Source organism: Scomber japonicus, chromosome 1, assembly GCF_027409825.1.
Source record: "Scomber japonicus isolate fScoJap1 chromosome 1, fScoJap1.pri, whole genome shotgun sequence".
NCBI classification, from domain to species: domain Eukaryota; kingdom Metazoa; phylum Chordata; class Actinopteri; order Scombriformes; family Scombridae; genus Scomber; species Scomber japonicus.
Genome location: NC_070578.1, coordinates 13,439,849 through 13,456,747, shown reverse-complemented (window position 1 = coordinate 13,456,747; position 16,899 = coordinate 13,439,849). Strand labels below are relative to the sequence as shown.

The 16,899-nt window shown below is 42.1% G+C and overlaps 1 protein-coding gene across 1 annotated transcript in view; it reads left to right on the top strand.

Moving 5' to 3' along the window:
* The window catches only part of hcn4 (hyperpolarization activated cyclic nucleotide-gated potassium channel 4), a 65,984-nt gene extending 52,729 nt beyond the window's left edge, over nt 1-13,255 (top strand). Inside the window, exons 8-10 of the mRNA XM_053338792.1 lie at nt 8,679-8,843; nt 10,836-12,038; nt 12,132-13,255. Coding sequence (XP_053194767.1) covers nt 8,679-8,843; nt 10,836-12,038; nt 12,132-13,255 — 2,492 coding nt within the window. The remainder of the gene's footprint in view (nt 1-8,678; nt 8,844-10,835; nt 12,039-12,131) is intronic.
* The last annotated feature ends 3,644 nt before the right edge of the window (nt 13,256-16,899 follow it).

Below are 16,899 nucleotides of genomic sequence, written 5' to 3'. Positions count from 1 at the left end.
TTTTTTGTCAAACAGGCTCCGTGTCAGCAGGCTGCAGTTTACAGTACAGCAAATGGCACACGTATATGCTCATCAGCGTCTACGCAAACTCATGTAACATAACTTGTTAATTCATAGACAACCTGAATTATTTACACAATTATATACTCAGCAGTCTTCTCCAGTTTGTTAGCTGTTGGATTAGCTTGAGTCAGTGAGCCTAAAGTCTAAAGTGGACACGACATGTCCTGGATGGGAGCGTCGGCTGGGCACACAGCGATCCACTGGAGGGGGGAAATGTAATGTGACTGCAGTTCTAACGCCAAGGGACACATGGATTGCTGCCAAGCCCACTCTCTGGACGCTCCTTTGGGCTGAGAAAGAAAACATGCACACCCTCCCATCCCCTTGCACGTCCCTCTTTCTCTCCTTATAGTTCAGTATTGAAACACTTATCTGAACAGCATCTCGGCTGCCCTCTCAGTGCCCAGACTGAGCAGGTTATTGCGTTGTTATAGTTCATCCTTTGTTGCCTGCAGTAATTGATGTGTTGCCAGTGCAGACTGCAGCTCTCTCTTGTTAGGAGTAGAGCTCCATGACCTTGTGGTGGCCCAGAATGCCAGTCAGAGGTGCTTATCAAAAGTTGCCTTTGATTGCACCTCTAAGATAGCTCACTTTGCCTCTGAGTGAGTGGCTTGCAGCAGTTCTTTGAGAAGGGGGAAAAAAGAAAGAGACAGAGTGAGAGAGAGAGAGGGAGGGAGGTTGAGGTGGGGAGGAAGTTGACTGCAGTTTGCAATCTCATGTGTCATCTTTTTGGCTTTCCTCAGTCTGACTGGTTCTCTCTGAATGGTGCACTCTTAATCCGTAGTCTCTTGAAGTTCTGGGTTAGGGAACTAATACATCTCCCATCTCTGCTAGCTCTATCTTTTACTTTTTTGACCTTTTTTTCTTTCTCTGAGCTTAGACTGTGTTATAGAACTGCCAAATGGCCACCTTGACTGAGTGAGTCAGTGAGAGGGGCTGGCACCAGCAAAGCCCAGGTAATCCTTCCGGTCATTAACCCAGTTAACACCCCTGCACCATCATCCCAGCAACGTCACCCAAAGACTTAGGCACACAGCAGTTGACAGAACGGGGGATATGATGATAGATATAGATGATATAAGATATCTTTTTGTCACCAAACTGTCAGTGCTGTCCTTGTAACAGATAGATTGTGACTCTGTTTTATAAAATAAAAGTCAAGACATTCTAAAAGACCCCATCCAGCCTTTGTTCAGGGGTAAAAAGGAAACAATGAGATGTGAAGGGACACAAGCGTCAGCTGAAAAAATGCCAGATATCCCCTACCAGTCTGTGCATGCTAGCCAAATGGAAGGTGTTTGCGCAGCTATGCTAATGCAGTGAGGGAGTGAGCATGGTCTGTCACAGGGAATCAGGCAGCCCACTGTGGATGTTTCAAAGGTTAGAGAGTGTCCGCTGCATGGGCTGGGGGCACTGTCGGGGAGGGAGATGGGAACTGACAGCAGGACTCAGAGTCCAGGTGAGCTTTGTCAGACCAGGCTTCAGGACAAAGATACTTCATCACAGACTGAGCAGCCCTGCTCATACTCATTAATTCACATCCATGCACACTTGTGAGCAGAAGAAGGCAGGTACACACATACAATCACATGCAGATACATGGACACACAGACTTATGCAAAAGCACATTCAAAGGCCACTATTTGCATTCACTCAGAATCAAGCACAGTAGTTTACAGGCACACACACACACACACACACACACACACACACACACACACACACACACGCATATACAGTATATAATAATCTGGAAACACAGAACTAGGAAATATGTTTCCAGCAGAAATCTGTTTCACTTACAGTTGCAACAGTGCAGAAGATTTCTGTGTGTGTTCTGTGATTTGTATCACACAGTATGATGTCATATAGCTTATGGGGGTTGTGATCTGTTCTCACTTCTTTAATTACTTTAAAGTAATTCAAATACTTTAATTAATTTACCTTTGTCAAGAAGCTCAGAAATGGGTTTCTAATGTTCTACTGCAACAAGCAGTGGTCGTTCAACCAAGTAATGAGCAGAGTAGTTTTTTTGTTCATCTCTATCTGTTATTTTGCTGAAAACATGTATACATGTTATTGTACATGTTAATGTTATTATTTGTTCATTTTTTAGACACCACTTACTTTACTGTAGAATTATATCATAAAATGATTGTTTTATTTATATTTTTAAAGAATGATCAGCTTCCCATCATTTGGGACATTTCATTTAAAAAAATTACATTGTATAGGTGTGCACTGTACATCTCCAAACTACAGTATTTTGTATGTGCAGCAGAATATCAAGCCTTTCTAGCACCAAAAGTCAAGAGAAAGTCAATAAAACCTCACAGAGAGCATAGTTAGAATCCCTCTGTTTATCTTTAGAACATGTAGACATTACATTGTGAGCATTGCATATTGGAAAACAGTGATATATCATTTTTAAAGGTCTGAACAATTATACTTGTTTTTTTATTTAACCAAGAAGTCTCATGAGATTCAAACTGGATTTCAGTTAAACCCAATGACAAGGGGAAGGATAGTAGCTATTTTTAAAATGTTAAGCTTTTGTTTTACACATCTATAAATGGTAAGAAACATTATGTTAATTGAATCTGAGGCCAAAAATTGATTGTGAACACTCAGTCCTTTAATTCTATATTCAGTTCCATATCTATTGCTCTGCTCTCTTGCCACACATACACACATACTGATATCTTGCATGGCATACAATCTGCTCTCCACTTTGCAAGCTCCTGCAGGGACTCAAGGGAAGCATCTTCCCAGTAAGAGCTGAAGACACGTGGGTTACATCATCCAACAGAAAGACCAGTAGTGTTTTCTTACCAAGGTCACAGAACATGACGTCTTACTCCTTCCTTTCGCAGAACAACATTAAATTTTAATTGTTGTCATTCAATTTTGATGAATGCATTGTCACTTAAGTGTGAAAAAGAAACACAACCAAGGTAATGTAAAAAGCAACATCTTGTACTGCACTGAAGTGGTTTTCCTTCTGGAAACAATGGCATCCTGACAAACACAGCTTTGGGAACAACTATCACTGCTGGACCAGATAAACCCAAGAGAGAAGAGGACTGCATTGAGACCAGATAGAAAGATTTATCAAGTAGTAGAGTTTTTCATCTTTAGAGCTATTTTGTTGTTTTTAGAATCAAATACTTTGAAAATAATTAATAATTTAGTTTGCAGCCAGTTGGTTATCTTGTATCATGACAGATATTATAGCTTTTTTAATTTGAGCTAATGAAGCCCACAATTTTGAGCTGATTATGAATCATGTCATTGTTAGCAAGGAGCACACAAACATGGGTAATTGTTGCAGCAGCAGTCAGTTTGAGGGGAAAAACCACGCCCCTTACAGAATACAGGCAGAGCGACACCAACTAAGCCTGTTCAATGATTTCATGCAGGATTTGAGGAGCATTGTGATGATTCACAGCAGATGTGAGTAAGCAGTGGGAGTAGAGCATTCATAAATACATTGAATGTAACTCATGATCCATCAGCAAAAGCCATCTAGAGTTGAACAGTGCACTGCAGAAGTGAACTTGTGATGCAGCAGTATGTTACAATTTTCAGACATCTGACAAAAAGGTATTATGCTATCTACACACCAAATTGTTGCTAACATGAAAGCAACAAATACTGGCTCTGTGAGGCTGTATTCTGAGCTAAATGCTAATGTCAGAATGCCAACATGTTTACGATGACATTGGTAACATGCAACGGTATAATCAGGGCAGCCAAATTTTCATTTTTGCAATATAATCTCAACTTCCTCCTCGTGATGACATCAGGTTGTTCACACCTGCCCACAAATCCTTAGCCTTTGTTGCTGAAATTGTTCCTTGTGTTGAACATGCATGGATATGTTTGAAAAGTCTCCATTTTGAGTAAAAAGTGAAGGCCAAAACCAGAGGCTGGCAAATCAGAACAGAGTGGGCTCATTGGGGGGCCTTAAAGAGACTTGAGCTCAAACGGCCTGTTTCAGACAGTGGGTGAACTGAGGGGTTGCATGAAGGACAAGTATAAGATAAATAAGACTTTTTTTTAAATTGTAAATCATGCAAAAACATTCTAGAAGATCCCCAGATTAAAAATATAGACCTGGAAAAGTGCATTATATGTCCCCCTTTAAGCTTTGCTTGAGATTTCTTTAAAATATTTAAAAAGAAATAATACATTTACCTTTTTTTAATGAATCACATTATATTGCACATTTAACGGTGCTCCAGTTTTACAGTTTCTGATATTCAGGACAGTGTTGAGCTTCCGTGCAGCCATCTGCATTTAGCCCCTGAGCGCTGTCTACTAATCTCTTATTGTTTAGCTTGTTTTGGGTTGCACCAGCCCCGAACCCTGCCATGGATTTTTTTCCCTGCACTTGTACTTCAAATGGCACCACTAAGTGTCCGGGCTTCTCTTGGTTTCTGCAAAGACAGTTAGATGAGGCCAGAGTGCTCCCTGCAGCTCACGGCCTGATCTTGGCAGTGTTGCCTTCATCCAGAAAGCCACGGGACAAGAGGATTTAATACAGAGCTGCGATGCTCCTCTCCAGAGGGGATTACTGGAGCAGTGCTGCAGGAAATGGACCCCCCCAGCACAGCTACAGCCAGGACTGGCCCTCTAGCACACTCTTACAGTACACGCACACAAACACATGCAAACCTCACCATGTACACACACACATACGGTACGAGCGTGGTATTTTTACTCTATCTTTCACATTCACAGCTCTCCTGCCAACTTGGCCATCATCATGTATTCATCCATGCTCTCTCTCTCACACACAAGCACCCACCAGCACACACAACACAACAGTAACACACATAACATGAGGTTGTTCATATGCTTCATATACAACACATATTCCTCGCTCACTGTCATGTCAAATCATGCATTCTCCCTTTAGCTGCTCCCTGATCTCGTTTCACATGACACACAATCATAACCACTTTACACTCAGTGACCAGAAAAATATGAAGTCCTTTACAAGCTAATGCAGCCCAGTACAATCACCCTGCAGTGATGTGAGGTGGACATTTTGTTGTCCACTTGGTTTGTCAGTTTCTGAAGCCGTATTTAGTGATGATTTTTGGTTAATTTTATTATATTGAGAGGTGTTTCTAAGGTCCAAACATATGTGCAAATATGGTTGCCATTGGAAACCCTTTTCAGAAATTACCCTAACCCCTTTTGACCCTCTCAAAAATTAAACTGTGCAATTGTCATAAAGGGAATATTTACTCTTGGGCTGTTGTATAAGGCAGCATTACACAGTACAGGTATTTTCTGTCCACAGAGGATATGTTCTAGATGTATAGTACTGTAGCTGTAATGTGTGGTAGTTGCCAGCTAAATCATAACAATATGTAAAAGTAGAATTTACACACTTACTCACTTCCAATTTAACTCAAACCCATATTGGCAGTTTGTGGTCTTTGTGTGAGTGTAGAGGCAGTATTTCCATGGTGCTGTGGGTTTTTTCCTTGCCACAGAGCACATTTTGGTACCTTGCCAGTGGGAGGAGAAGTACAGTTGTGAAGTGTCACCAGCAATCGAGCAGCGCCCTGCAATTATGAAGTCAACATTGACAGCATTTTTTGCCATCCGCCTGCTCAGAGTAGATGATATACAGTATGCACTATACATGGTGCACCCTGAAAGACCTCTCCAAGATCACCTTTTTTTAATCTTTTTTATTTATTCATCATACATTTTTCAACCTATACACATAAAGCAAAGCATGCTGTAAGGAGGCTTTCCCTTCCAATTGATTAACTCTCTCTGTAACTGCCTGATAAAGTTCTCCTTTTCAGAGGGTTTTTTCACCTGCAATGCCTAATCTGAGTGACATGCATTGTCAAATTGCAATTAGACACATCAGATTCACTGTGGCTACTTGAAATTTTGCACAAATAGCACCAGGCTGTTACAAAGTAACCACATATACTTCATCACTCTTGTGGGCATCAAACTATCATACCGTGGTATTCCATGGAGTTTTCTAACCATGCTCTGAAGATCTACAAGACTATGATTTGCTCAAGTTAGGGTTGAGTTTTTAACCATGTATTAATTGACTCTATCTTCAAAAGACTTGGTTAACATTTGTGCGGATATGCTTAATATGCATGTTTTGATTATAGGCTGGTAAAGTAATTTAATCTCTGCTGTATTTCTCTAAAATGTATTTAGCTATGAACATCATTCATAGGAGAAAAAAGTGATATGGGAATTATGGTGATTTACAGATGAGAAAATGTGTTCACACCAGGGTTATTATATTTAACTAAAACCAAGACTAAAATTAAAACTAGCTGTGAAAAAATAATTTAGTAAACTGAAATAAAAATAATATATTTTTTTAACAAAAACTAAATTAAAAATAAAATGAACAATGCAAAACTAACTAACACGACACTGAATTGCAGATAAAATTAGCTTCGTTTTCATTGTTGTTTCGTTTTTCCTGTTCAGTTTGACCTCTTGAGATAACAGGCTAGTACCAGTAGGTGGCAGCATAGCAGATGCTAGCTGCCGCATAAAGCACAAGAAGAAGATGCTTGACAAATTTATGATTTTTTAGAAAGAAGATGAAGAAGATGCTCCAGGCAGAAAACATCACAGCCCAATATGAGAATGTTTTGACTACGACCCCATAGTAGATAAATGTAAAAGTGTTGTGATGAACAGTGATGGGAACATTTGTGGGATACAGCTAAAAGGGAAAATCCCACTAATGTGAAAGTCCACCTTCGTAGCTCTCACAGAGAAGCAGGAGACTGCTAACGTCAGCTCACAGTCAGACAGCTGCACCAAAAAAACAAAGCAAACCTTACCTCAGTGTCATGCATTATTTCATGACACTCTACAAATCAAGGCTGAAAAACTAAGACTAAAACTTCATGAAAACTGAAATAAAAGTAAAAACTAATGAACATTTCAAAACTATTATAACCCTGGTTCACACTGATCTTCCTGCCAAATGTACATCATGGTTGGGAGAGCACTTTTTTCAAAGGGGATGAGAGAAGCAGATGTGTCATGATAGTTACCGGCCCGTAACACAGGCAGACTCGTTGACCACATTTTTATTGTGTACTTACACATCATACCCACATTCAAAACACAGCAGCACATCATTGCCAGTACAAGGAGACACTTGGTGTGTGTATGTGTGTGTGTGTGTGTGTGTGTGTGTGTGTGTGTGTGTGTGTGTGTGGCTGCAGGTTTCCACAAACACCAGCGTTTTAGGCATGTGCAATATCTTGAGAGTAAATTTGAAGCCAAGAACAATAGAGAGAAGGACAGTTAGGGTTAACAGTAAAACTAACATAAGATACACAGCAGTAAGTTGGATGAAGGCTTCTTTAAAAATTTGATTTGATATACGCTAAGGGAGCAAAAGAAGGAAAATACATGCTGTGGGAGAACTGAGAGCATGTGTGTGTGGATGAGCTGGAAATGGGTTTCTGAGAATGAGGGAGTGTGATAGGAAACACAGTAAGGGAGGGTGGAAGATGAGATGAAAGCTGAAGAGAAAATACATTACATGATGTGTTTAAACACATGGCAAACTGACAAATAACACATAGACCAAAACAACCTAACTGTGTCCATATAACTACGCATATACATTCAAGGTATAGTATTTTTTGCAGGTATACATAGTCCTCATATATGTATATTCATATCCTTATGTAGACAAAGTATACAGAAGCCTACAGTTTCAGCCTAGGTCTCCTATACTGCCTTGCTGTCATGAATAAAACACTTTCATGCACACACACATATAGTGCATTCACATACATTTGTGCATGGACACATTCATGCATGCACACACTCTGTGTGGACACAGGCTCTCACACAGGCACATCCAATTTGGATGGTGCATGCATCCACATGCGACATCTGCATACAGTACAGATACACTTGCACCCACACACACAACCTCTGTGCCAGAGCTATATAGCAGTGCAGCTTGTTAAATGGAGCATTATTTTCCTGAGCGGGCATGGCAGATGAGGGCTGGCAGGCCTCTAAGCTCTGAAAAATGGTATTAAGTGCTACACCGATGGATTATAGACAATTTGTAGTTTTTAATGCTAAAAAAATAAAACAAAACACTGGAGTTCACACTTTGCTTAGAAAGTTTTTATTGTATTCACTGAGCACACTCTATCTGCAGAGAAAAAAACTATAATTATAGGCTTTAGGTCATGTTGAAAGAGGCAAAGATAAATTAGAGGGTGTCAGAGTCAGTAGGGAAGTGGTTGGTCTTAGTATGTTTTACTCTCTGTTGTAGTTGAATACACCATGATTTTACACCAAAATTGTGTCTACTACCACAAAGACCCAGGGTACATTTCCAGTAGCAGTGCCTTTGACTCTATGTTTATTGGTGGGAACACTGGGGGTACTTTTCCAGGTATGATATACAAAAACATATATTTTGTATATAAAAAAGGGTGGCCATTGTGGAAATCAGGGCAGTTTTGTTTTTGTGTTGTTATTTGTTTGTTTTTCATGTGCAGGCTATGTTGTGCTGAAAAAAAGTCAACCGCATTACAGTACTTTCTCTTTTCTGCTGTGTTTTGTTGCAGAGATTTGCTTGCTGACACGAGGCAGAAGGACAGCCAGTGTCCGGGCGGACACATACTGTCGTCTGTACTCATTGTCTGTGGATAACTTCAATGAGGTGCTGGAGGAGTATCCTATGATGAGAAGGGCCTTTGAGACTGTTGCCCTGGACAGGCTGGACCGTATTGGTAAGAAAATAATCCTTAAAATAATAATTTCAGAGTAGTGGCATTTTTGTACTACAAATAACATGTTTGTTCTCTCATCAAACTATAACTTTCAAATTATTTCTGCAAACCAATGTGAAATTTTCAGATATTACATGACAATCTCAACTTGACAGCTCTTTAATGTACATTTTTAATATTTGAAAATATATGAATGATTGTATCTAACACAGTACATTGTAGATTTTACCAGTGGGTTAGGAGAGGATCACTCTCCTACGTGTGTTTTACCTTCTGCTACTCATGAGTTACGAGTATTCAACATGGCACACTGACAACTAAGAAAACCAAAGTCAGAGCCAGAGCTCACAGAGCCAGTAGGTATACATAAAAGCCAGAGCTCCCAGAGAAAACTTAAGGATTGTTAAAATGTTCACTTTGATACTCAATGACTTAAATGTCTTTCAAAGTCATCTGCATATAAACATGCAGATAGAGCTGTGGATTTGAAATCCCTGCATGACTTCTCTTATGCATACAATTGATATTCTCTCCATATCCATCACTGTTCCCAGGCTCAGCCTGGGCAGATGAAAAAATCACAATGAAAGGCACGCCTATATCATCACTCAGCCATCGCTGCATGCTCTGTTTTATCCTCTGCTATGTTTAGAATGGAAGATAGAGAAATTGCTTCAGGGGTTCTCTTTGTAGAAAATGGCTGCTTTGAAAAGATGTGGTGGGCTGATAGTGATGTTTCTCTGAGATGGTCTTATGCCTATGTCCTTTCTCCTAGGCTTGATGCTCATGTACACCCTTCTTCCCTAATAAAGTCACTCACACAGCACTGATCCACAAATTAATTACTGTCTTTATGGACTTTGCACAATCTGATTGGTGGTGTGCAAGTGATAAAGGGTAAGGTGGTGACAGGGTCAAGCCAGATACCTCACAGCAACACCTCTACTAATCTGCTATCAGTCATAACAGAAAATGGAGAGCTTTATCTCGGCCTAATTGCATTTACAATATTTCTGGATTTCACTGCCTTTGTTAGCATCAAATTGAAAATGGCAGTCATGTGTATTAACCCTGTCAGTGCTAATGCAACAATGAGTAATGGACTTTGAGGCCAGAGTTGCACACATTTCTCTAGGAGGTAATGTCAGCAGATAGTATGGTTATCATAGTGACGCAACTCCAACTTGTGGACAGTTCATAGTGACTTTATTTTCAGAGTGCATGTCCCAAAACTGGACAATTAGGGAGCACAAACAATCTTGAGCAAGATTTTTGAATCTCACATTTTGTTTTTCATTTTTTTACTGTGACATAAGATGGCTTACTCCACAGAAATTATAGAAGTGTAGAACAATATTGTTTCAGGTTGGTCACTGATTTTTAAGATGCTTCCCTTTGGATATTAACAGACAGTAATAGGAAAGAAAATATGACACCAAAAAGATAATTGTAGACTTGAACCATACTCTAGCACAGCTCACACTCTATCAGATGCTGAATCTACTCCTTCTGGTACAACGTTTGCTTTATGTTTTGTCCCTGTTACCTAGGGAATCACAGAGAGAGCTAGTCAAACACCACCTACATCTTAGGCTGTCATGCTTTCTGAGCTTCTGTCTCTGGGTAGTTATCTCCCACCTAGCTTTTGTTGTTTCTCTTACTCCATACTCCTTCATACTGTGTCTGTCACCTTCTGCTACAGTACATATTTTTCTTAAATCTCTTTTTCTCTCTCTACTCTGTGATTTTCAAGTACACTTTTCTTTCTTTTTCCCCTTTTTTAAACTGTTTGTTTGCTAGCTTCTATTGGAGAACATTGTTAGAAAAAAATATTTATGCTCATCCTCTTTCTTTCCTATTCTTTCTCACCTGTCACTCTCTGCATGGGTGTTCTGTGTGTGTGTGTGTGTGTGTGTGTGTGTGTGTGTGTGTGTGTGTGTGTGTGTGTGTGTGTGTGTGCGTGTGCGTGTGTGCGTGTGTGTGCTTTTACAGGCAAGAAAAACTCCATCCTGCAGCACAAGGTACAGCACGACCTCAGCTCTGGTGTACTCAACTACCAGGAGAATGAGATCATCCAGCAGATTGTGCAGCATGACAGGGACATGGCCCACTGCGCCCACCTCATGCAGAACATCCCACCCCGGACACCTCCCTCACCTACCCCTGTCATCTGGGCCCCACTGATCCAGGCCCCTCTCCAGGCAGCAGCCGCAACCACCTCAGTAGCCATTGCCCTAACACACCATCCCCACCTCCCACCAACGCTCTTCAGGCCTCCACTTTCTGTTCTAGGCTCCCTTAAGGACCCTCCCAGTCGGCTTAAGAAGTTTCACACATTTGTTCCTTCATCCACAGCTCCTGAATCTGCAGGGGACTCCCCCTCTAGCACACCCTCTAAACTGCGCACAGGGGTGGACATGCCATTGCTGGCCTCTTTTCGGGCCCAGCACATGACATCAGGTTCTGGGTCAACTGGCTCTAGCAAGCAGGCCTCAGGTAGTGGAGGCCAACGTGGGCCTAGTGGGACAGGGTCTGGGTTCAGTGGAGGTGGAGGAGGGGCCTCTGCCTTCCCCTTCGACCCATACTCATCCTCTGGTTCACCCTCATCTAGTATGGCCCAGTTACACCCACTACCCAAGCAGCAACAACCCTTTCGCTCCAGCACCCCACCATTGTCAAACCTCTTCCATCAAGGATCTGCAGGTGGAAGCACAGGGTCAGGAATAAGTGGCGGTGCAGTTGGAGCCTGTGGTGGTGCAACAGGTTGGTCTTCAGGTGGAGCAGTTGGAGGTTTGGTTGAAGGGGCCAGTGGAGGAGATGCTACCTGGGCTAGAGAGGACTTTACAACTGCAGCGACAGAAGCAACTTCCGAGGGGCACTTTGTGTTGGGAGGGGCTACTAGTAGATTAGTAAGAGGGATCTCAGGGGAATCAATGGGAGGGATTTCTGAAGGATCACTTGGTGGTGCTTGTGGCAGATCAGCAGGTGGGGCCTCAGGTGGATCAGTGGGGGGCATTACCTGTGGGTCAGTTGGAGATGTAACCAGGAGATCAATGGCAGGGGTTTCTAGAGGATCAATAAGAAGAGCTTCTAGGGGATCAGTGGGAGGGGCCTCTGGAGACTTACTGGTTACAACGACCACTGGAGGATCATTGAGGAGGGCTTCTGGTGGACCAGTGGGAGGGACTGCTGGAGAGTTACTGATAGCAACTCCAACTGGAGGATCATTGGAGAGGGCTTCTGGCGAATCAGTACGAGGGACTTCTAAAGATTTACTGGTAGAAACAACCACTGTAGGATCATTGGGGAGTACTTCTGGAGCATCGTTTGGAGGGGTTTCTGGTGATTTTATTATAGGAAATCCTGGAGGATCATTTGGAAGGGCTTCTGAAAGATCAACATCTAGCCATATGGGAGGAGGTTTGAGTGGGCCAGGGGGAGGGTTGATTGGAGTCCACAGTAGTAGAGCAGCAGGAGGCGCAGTAGGGAGTCATTTAGGAGGGTCTCCTTCTTGTCCTGTAGGTGGGGCTTCTGGTGGAATCACAGCTGGACTTATTGGTTCTTCCCGTTGTCAGAGTCCTGTTTCTACCGGCTCATCCAGCCCTTTGCCTACACAAATTCTCCTTAGCCAGCTACCCCCAAAGCCTCCTCAAGTGGCTCCTTTGCAGCAGTTTGCTGGAGGAGGAAGGACTACCAGTGGCTTAAACCTCTTCCACTCCCCTCCACAAGGCTCCCCATCCTCTAGCAGAGGACATCATAGTCAACAGCCTACTGAGGGCTCCCCATCATCCCTCAGCCATTTTAGCCTGGGAGGCCTCCAGTCTGGCTTCCTGCCTCACCAGATGTCCCTTGAGAGGTCTGCCCTGGCCTCTCTGGCCCAGTACGGCTCAGCAAACGCCTCTCCCTGCCTTACCCCAGTCGCACCCAGCCCTACTATTCAAAGTCCAGTGGCAGGCAGGACTTTCCACTACAACGACCCCTCTAGTACAACAGGATCCCACAGCTCTCTGCTTATGCCTCAGTCTTCTCTCCCTTCACAACTTCCCAGCCAGCCACACACAACAGGTAGAGATTCTCCACTGGGCCGCTTTTCAGAGGACCTAAAGCTATTATCCAGCTCACACCCATCTCTGCCCCAGGAGGTGGCCCAGGCCTTAGGCCACCAAACACCTCGCTCCTTGGTGGAAACTGGATACTACCCTTCACCCTTCTCCTCACCCACTCTCGTGCCCAAACCCTGTAGCTCAGTGCCAGGACGCATGACTCCTCCAATCCAGATGTCTCCGGGGCACCCTCACCAGACTCAGTCCCCTAGGACCTCCCCGGCCTTGCCTCTACGGAGGGGCTCTGCTGCCTATTCATCAGATCTAGAACCTCAAACTGTCCGCTCTAAACTCCCTTCCAATTTGTGAGGATTGATCACACCCTCCTGTGCTCCTCCGAACTGAAACACACACAAACTATATCCATGTGTGGCATTCTTTTCTTTCTGTGATCAGACTTCACTGTGTTCCACCTTTCATTTTACCAAGATCTTAAATTTACTGTGATTTAAAAGACACTTTACCAGGTAACTCTGAGCATAGAGAATACTCTATATTTGTTTTATGCTTTTTCCTATTTTTTAGTCATACATACTGTATATAGATAGAGATATATTTAAATGATAAGTTAATCAAGGGACTAGGAGGGTGTGAAAAACAATCTCCATTTAAAGGACAGTCATTTTCTTTATTTCTATAACTATGCCAAATTCATCTGGTGATTTTTGGGAAGACAATTTAATGGACTACACAGTAATACTCTTTTTTCCGCAGGATCCTATGCACTAATACCTGCATGTGTAAAGGCTTTTTGTGTGTTTCAAAAAAGTTATCTAAATTTTTAGCTAAAACAAAATGCTTCGAGACAGGCTGACTCTTGTACCATCTCATACAGGATCACATATTGTTGATCTTTAAATGTATCTCTTAGATTGTACTTATTTATCCTCTGTGTAAACTTTTCAAAACCTGATGAGAGATGGAGAAGTGTCTATAGGAAACCAAAAAGACTTTTCCTGATGGGTAATAATTCACCTCCTCTTGGCCCTTCTATCCTTATTTTGTACCACTTTATCGTAATAATACTGTTTTTGAAGCAGGGGGAGAGGGGTTCAGAGAGCTACCCTCCATCTCAATATTGAGACATAACAGTATGTGAGCGACTGGCTTTCTGTAGAGTCCTCAACCGTGTCCTAACAAGCTCACTTTGTCTTCCAAGCTCATGCCGCTAATGTGTGTAGAAAGCATGTGTTGTTTTTCTTCCTGACTGCGTGCAACTGTTAATGTATGTGAGTGTTAGTGAGAGTAAGTGTGTGAATCAGTGGGACAGTCAGATGCAAGGCAAGACTTTTCCCTGGACTGATCAAAAGGAAGTTTGCCTTTTTTTCACACAAAAACTAGGACTTCCATTAACCCCAGCTTGTGTGTTGCATTGTGTAGCACTCAGAACATTCAAAATAAAAAAAATAATCAAATATATAAAATCCCCAAAACCAGACTTCCAGTCATTTAGCAAATACAGTATATACAATACACAAGCTGAAATATCCAAAAAGTGCTGGAAATGGAAATATGCCACATGATATTTAATTTGTGCATTATTCCTTCTACTGTAGCTGCTATGTGGTCAACATAGACATGTCTCCTCATTGATGGCCAGTACTGAGTTTGAGTTTAATGTTGAATGTATGTACATTTGTTGTCGCTAAAAGTAAGTACTGTAGCTATGGTAGATGCACTAAAGGGGAGATAAGAGACTGTTCCATAACTAAAAAGGTCATTGGTTCAATATCTTTGACAGATGTTTTCATCAGCAGACATTTCTTCTGCCAAAGTGTCCTTTAGCAAGACACAGAACAACTAGCCACTCATTTGTTGTAATGCAATCTGGATATATGACTCAGTAAGTTGCCTAAAAATGTGCACTCTTTACTGCATATGCTCCATGAAGTATTGCCATACCGCTGTGCTACTGCTGTAACTCCGAGAGAAATTGCTTGGAAACTTCAGATGTTATTATTGAGCCCATAAAGGTGCAGGGCAGCAATGAAATATTGTGTCAGAATGGACATTTTAAAATGTGCTCCACACTATTCAGTTTTGATTGCATTTCTGCAGGTATTTTTGAATTCATATAATATAAAGTACATACATAACTGGAGCACCTATATGTAGATGGCATTTAACTTCTGGCAATCAAAAATCAAATATGAGAAAAGGTCTGTGTGTGTATATTCATTCAAAATATGGTGATCAGAGAGCCGTACAGTTGCCAGAAAACCGAATACAGAGTAGAGGAGTACACAGTACAGGAAGATACTCCCAAAGGAGAAAACCCCCGATATGCTTCTACATGTTTGTCTGCAGCTCATCATCAAGACAGACCCAGGTTCCACTCAGACAGCTGAGTCCCTAACTCAGTCACAGCACTCAGCCACAGCAGCCTAATTTAACAAGACATGTCTGTAATCCCTTGACCTTCACAGGCTGTCATGGACTCACACAGAGGTGCACAGTGACCATGCTCTCCCCTCATTACAGTTCCCAGAAGTCCCTGAATAAGGTATAGCAATACACATGACATGACACATAACTGCACAAATGCACATTTACAGACATGCCTACAACCTCAAAAACACTCTTTGATTGCTCTTTGCAAACACATAAATTGACAATCTTTTTTTTCTCCAAAACATTTTATATTGTTAAAAATATCCTGAACTTTAGTTAGCAAATCAATGAATCTCACTTTCTGAAGTGCAAATGATGTGGACCTTCTTTCATTCATCAATAGCCTTGTGAGATATTGCAGCGACATTAAATGACAACAATCTCTTATAGTCTACCTGTCATGTGAAATGCCGAAATTCAACTGCTGACAGTCAATTAAACAAGGAAAAGTAGGGGCAAGTGAATACAGAAAAAACTATGAACTGAAATAATTTCAGAATTAGATTCAATAATTACAATGAGTGAATCACATGGCCTTTTCATGGTCTTCTTCACAGACTGAGCAGGCGCTTCTAATGCTTCTCTTTTTTTTGACCTCACACACTGTTTTTTAACACCTTGTCCTCATCTGCAGTTCACAGCTATTTAAAGGCTCTGAAACATTTATGTGGGCTATGTGTTTATGTGACACATGAAGCCTTTGCGCCCCATGGCAAGAAGCTGGGTCTCTTTAGACCACCATTCAGTAGGGCAAAGGGTGAAAGGGACAGAGCCCTGTAACAGAATGACAGAAAGTAAACACCAGGAATGGTTTCACCTCTGGAATACTAATCGTCTTCACATAGTGTTTCAACCATGGTCTTCCTGTACCTGCTAGCCTTTTACTGCTGTGCCTCGCATATCAGGAAAAACTCATCCTTTTTCCGCACAACATGACCTTATTGAGGCATATAGTTGGCAAACAATTTGAAGTTGGTTTGTGAGACAAAAGTATACGTATATGTGAGGAGACATTGATGCACTGAGGGAATGATGTGGTCAGACACTCAGCCACAGGAAAGACAAGTAGAGAGGCACCCCATTGGGTACTCATGCTGAGGGGGTAGTTGTTTCTGGGGGACTTGTGGCATGTCGCCCTTCCTTATGATCGTTCCTGGGTGTTTGTCAGTATTGTATTGATTGGAAGGATATGAGGGAAGCTTTGAGCGTTGTTGTGAAGCTAGCAGCTACAGAGAGAGAGAGAGAGAGAGAGAGAGAGTATTTGTGTGTGTGTGTGTGTGTGTGTGTGTGTGTGTGTGTGTGTGTATGTGTGTGTGTGTGTGTGTGTGTGTGTGTGTGTGTGTGTGTGTGTGTGTGTGTGTGTGTGTGTGTGTGTGTGTGTTTGTGACTGTCTATCCCATTCTGCCTGGCAGGGTCGATGACGAGGGCTGGCCGCTGTCTGAAGAGGGTGGGACAGGGAGGAACAGGTCAGAGCTTACAGAGAGATAGACATTGGACAGGGATTGATTAGTTGGCCTGAACTTAGTATGGTCCATTATCACAGATAAGTGGTTTAGGGGAGG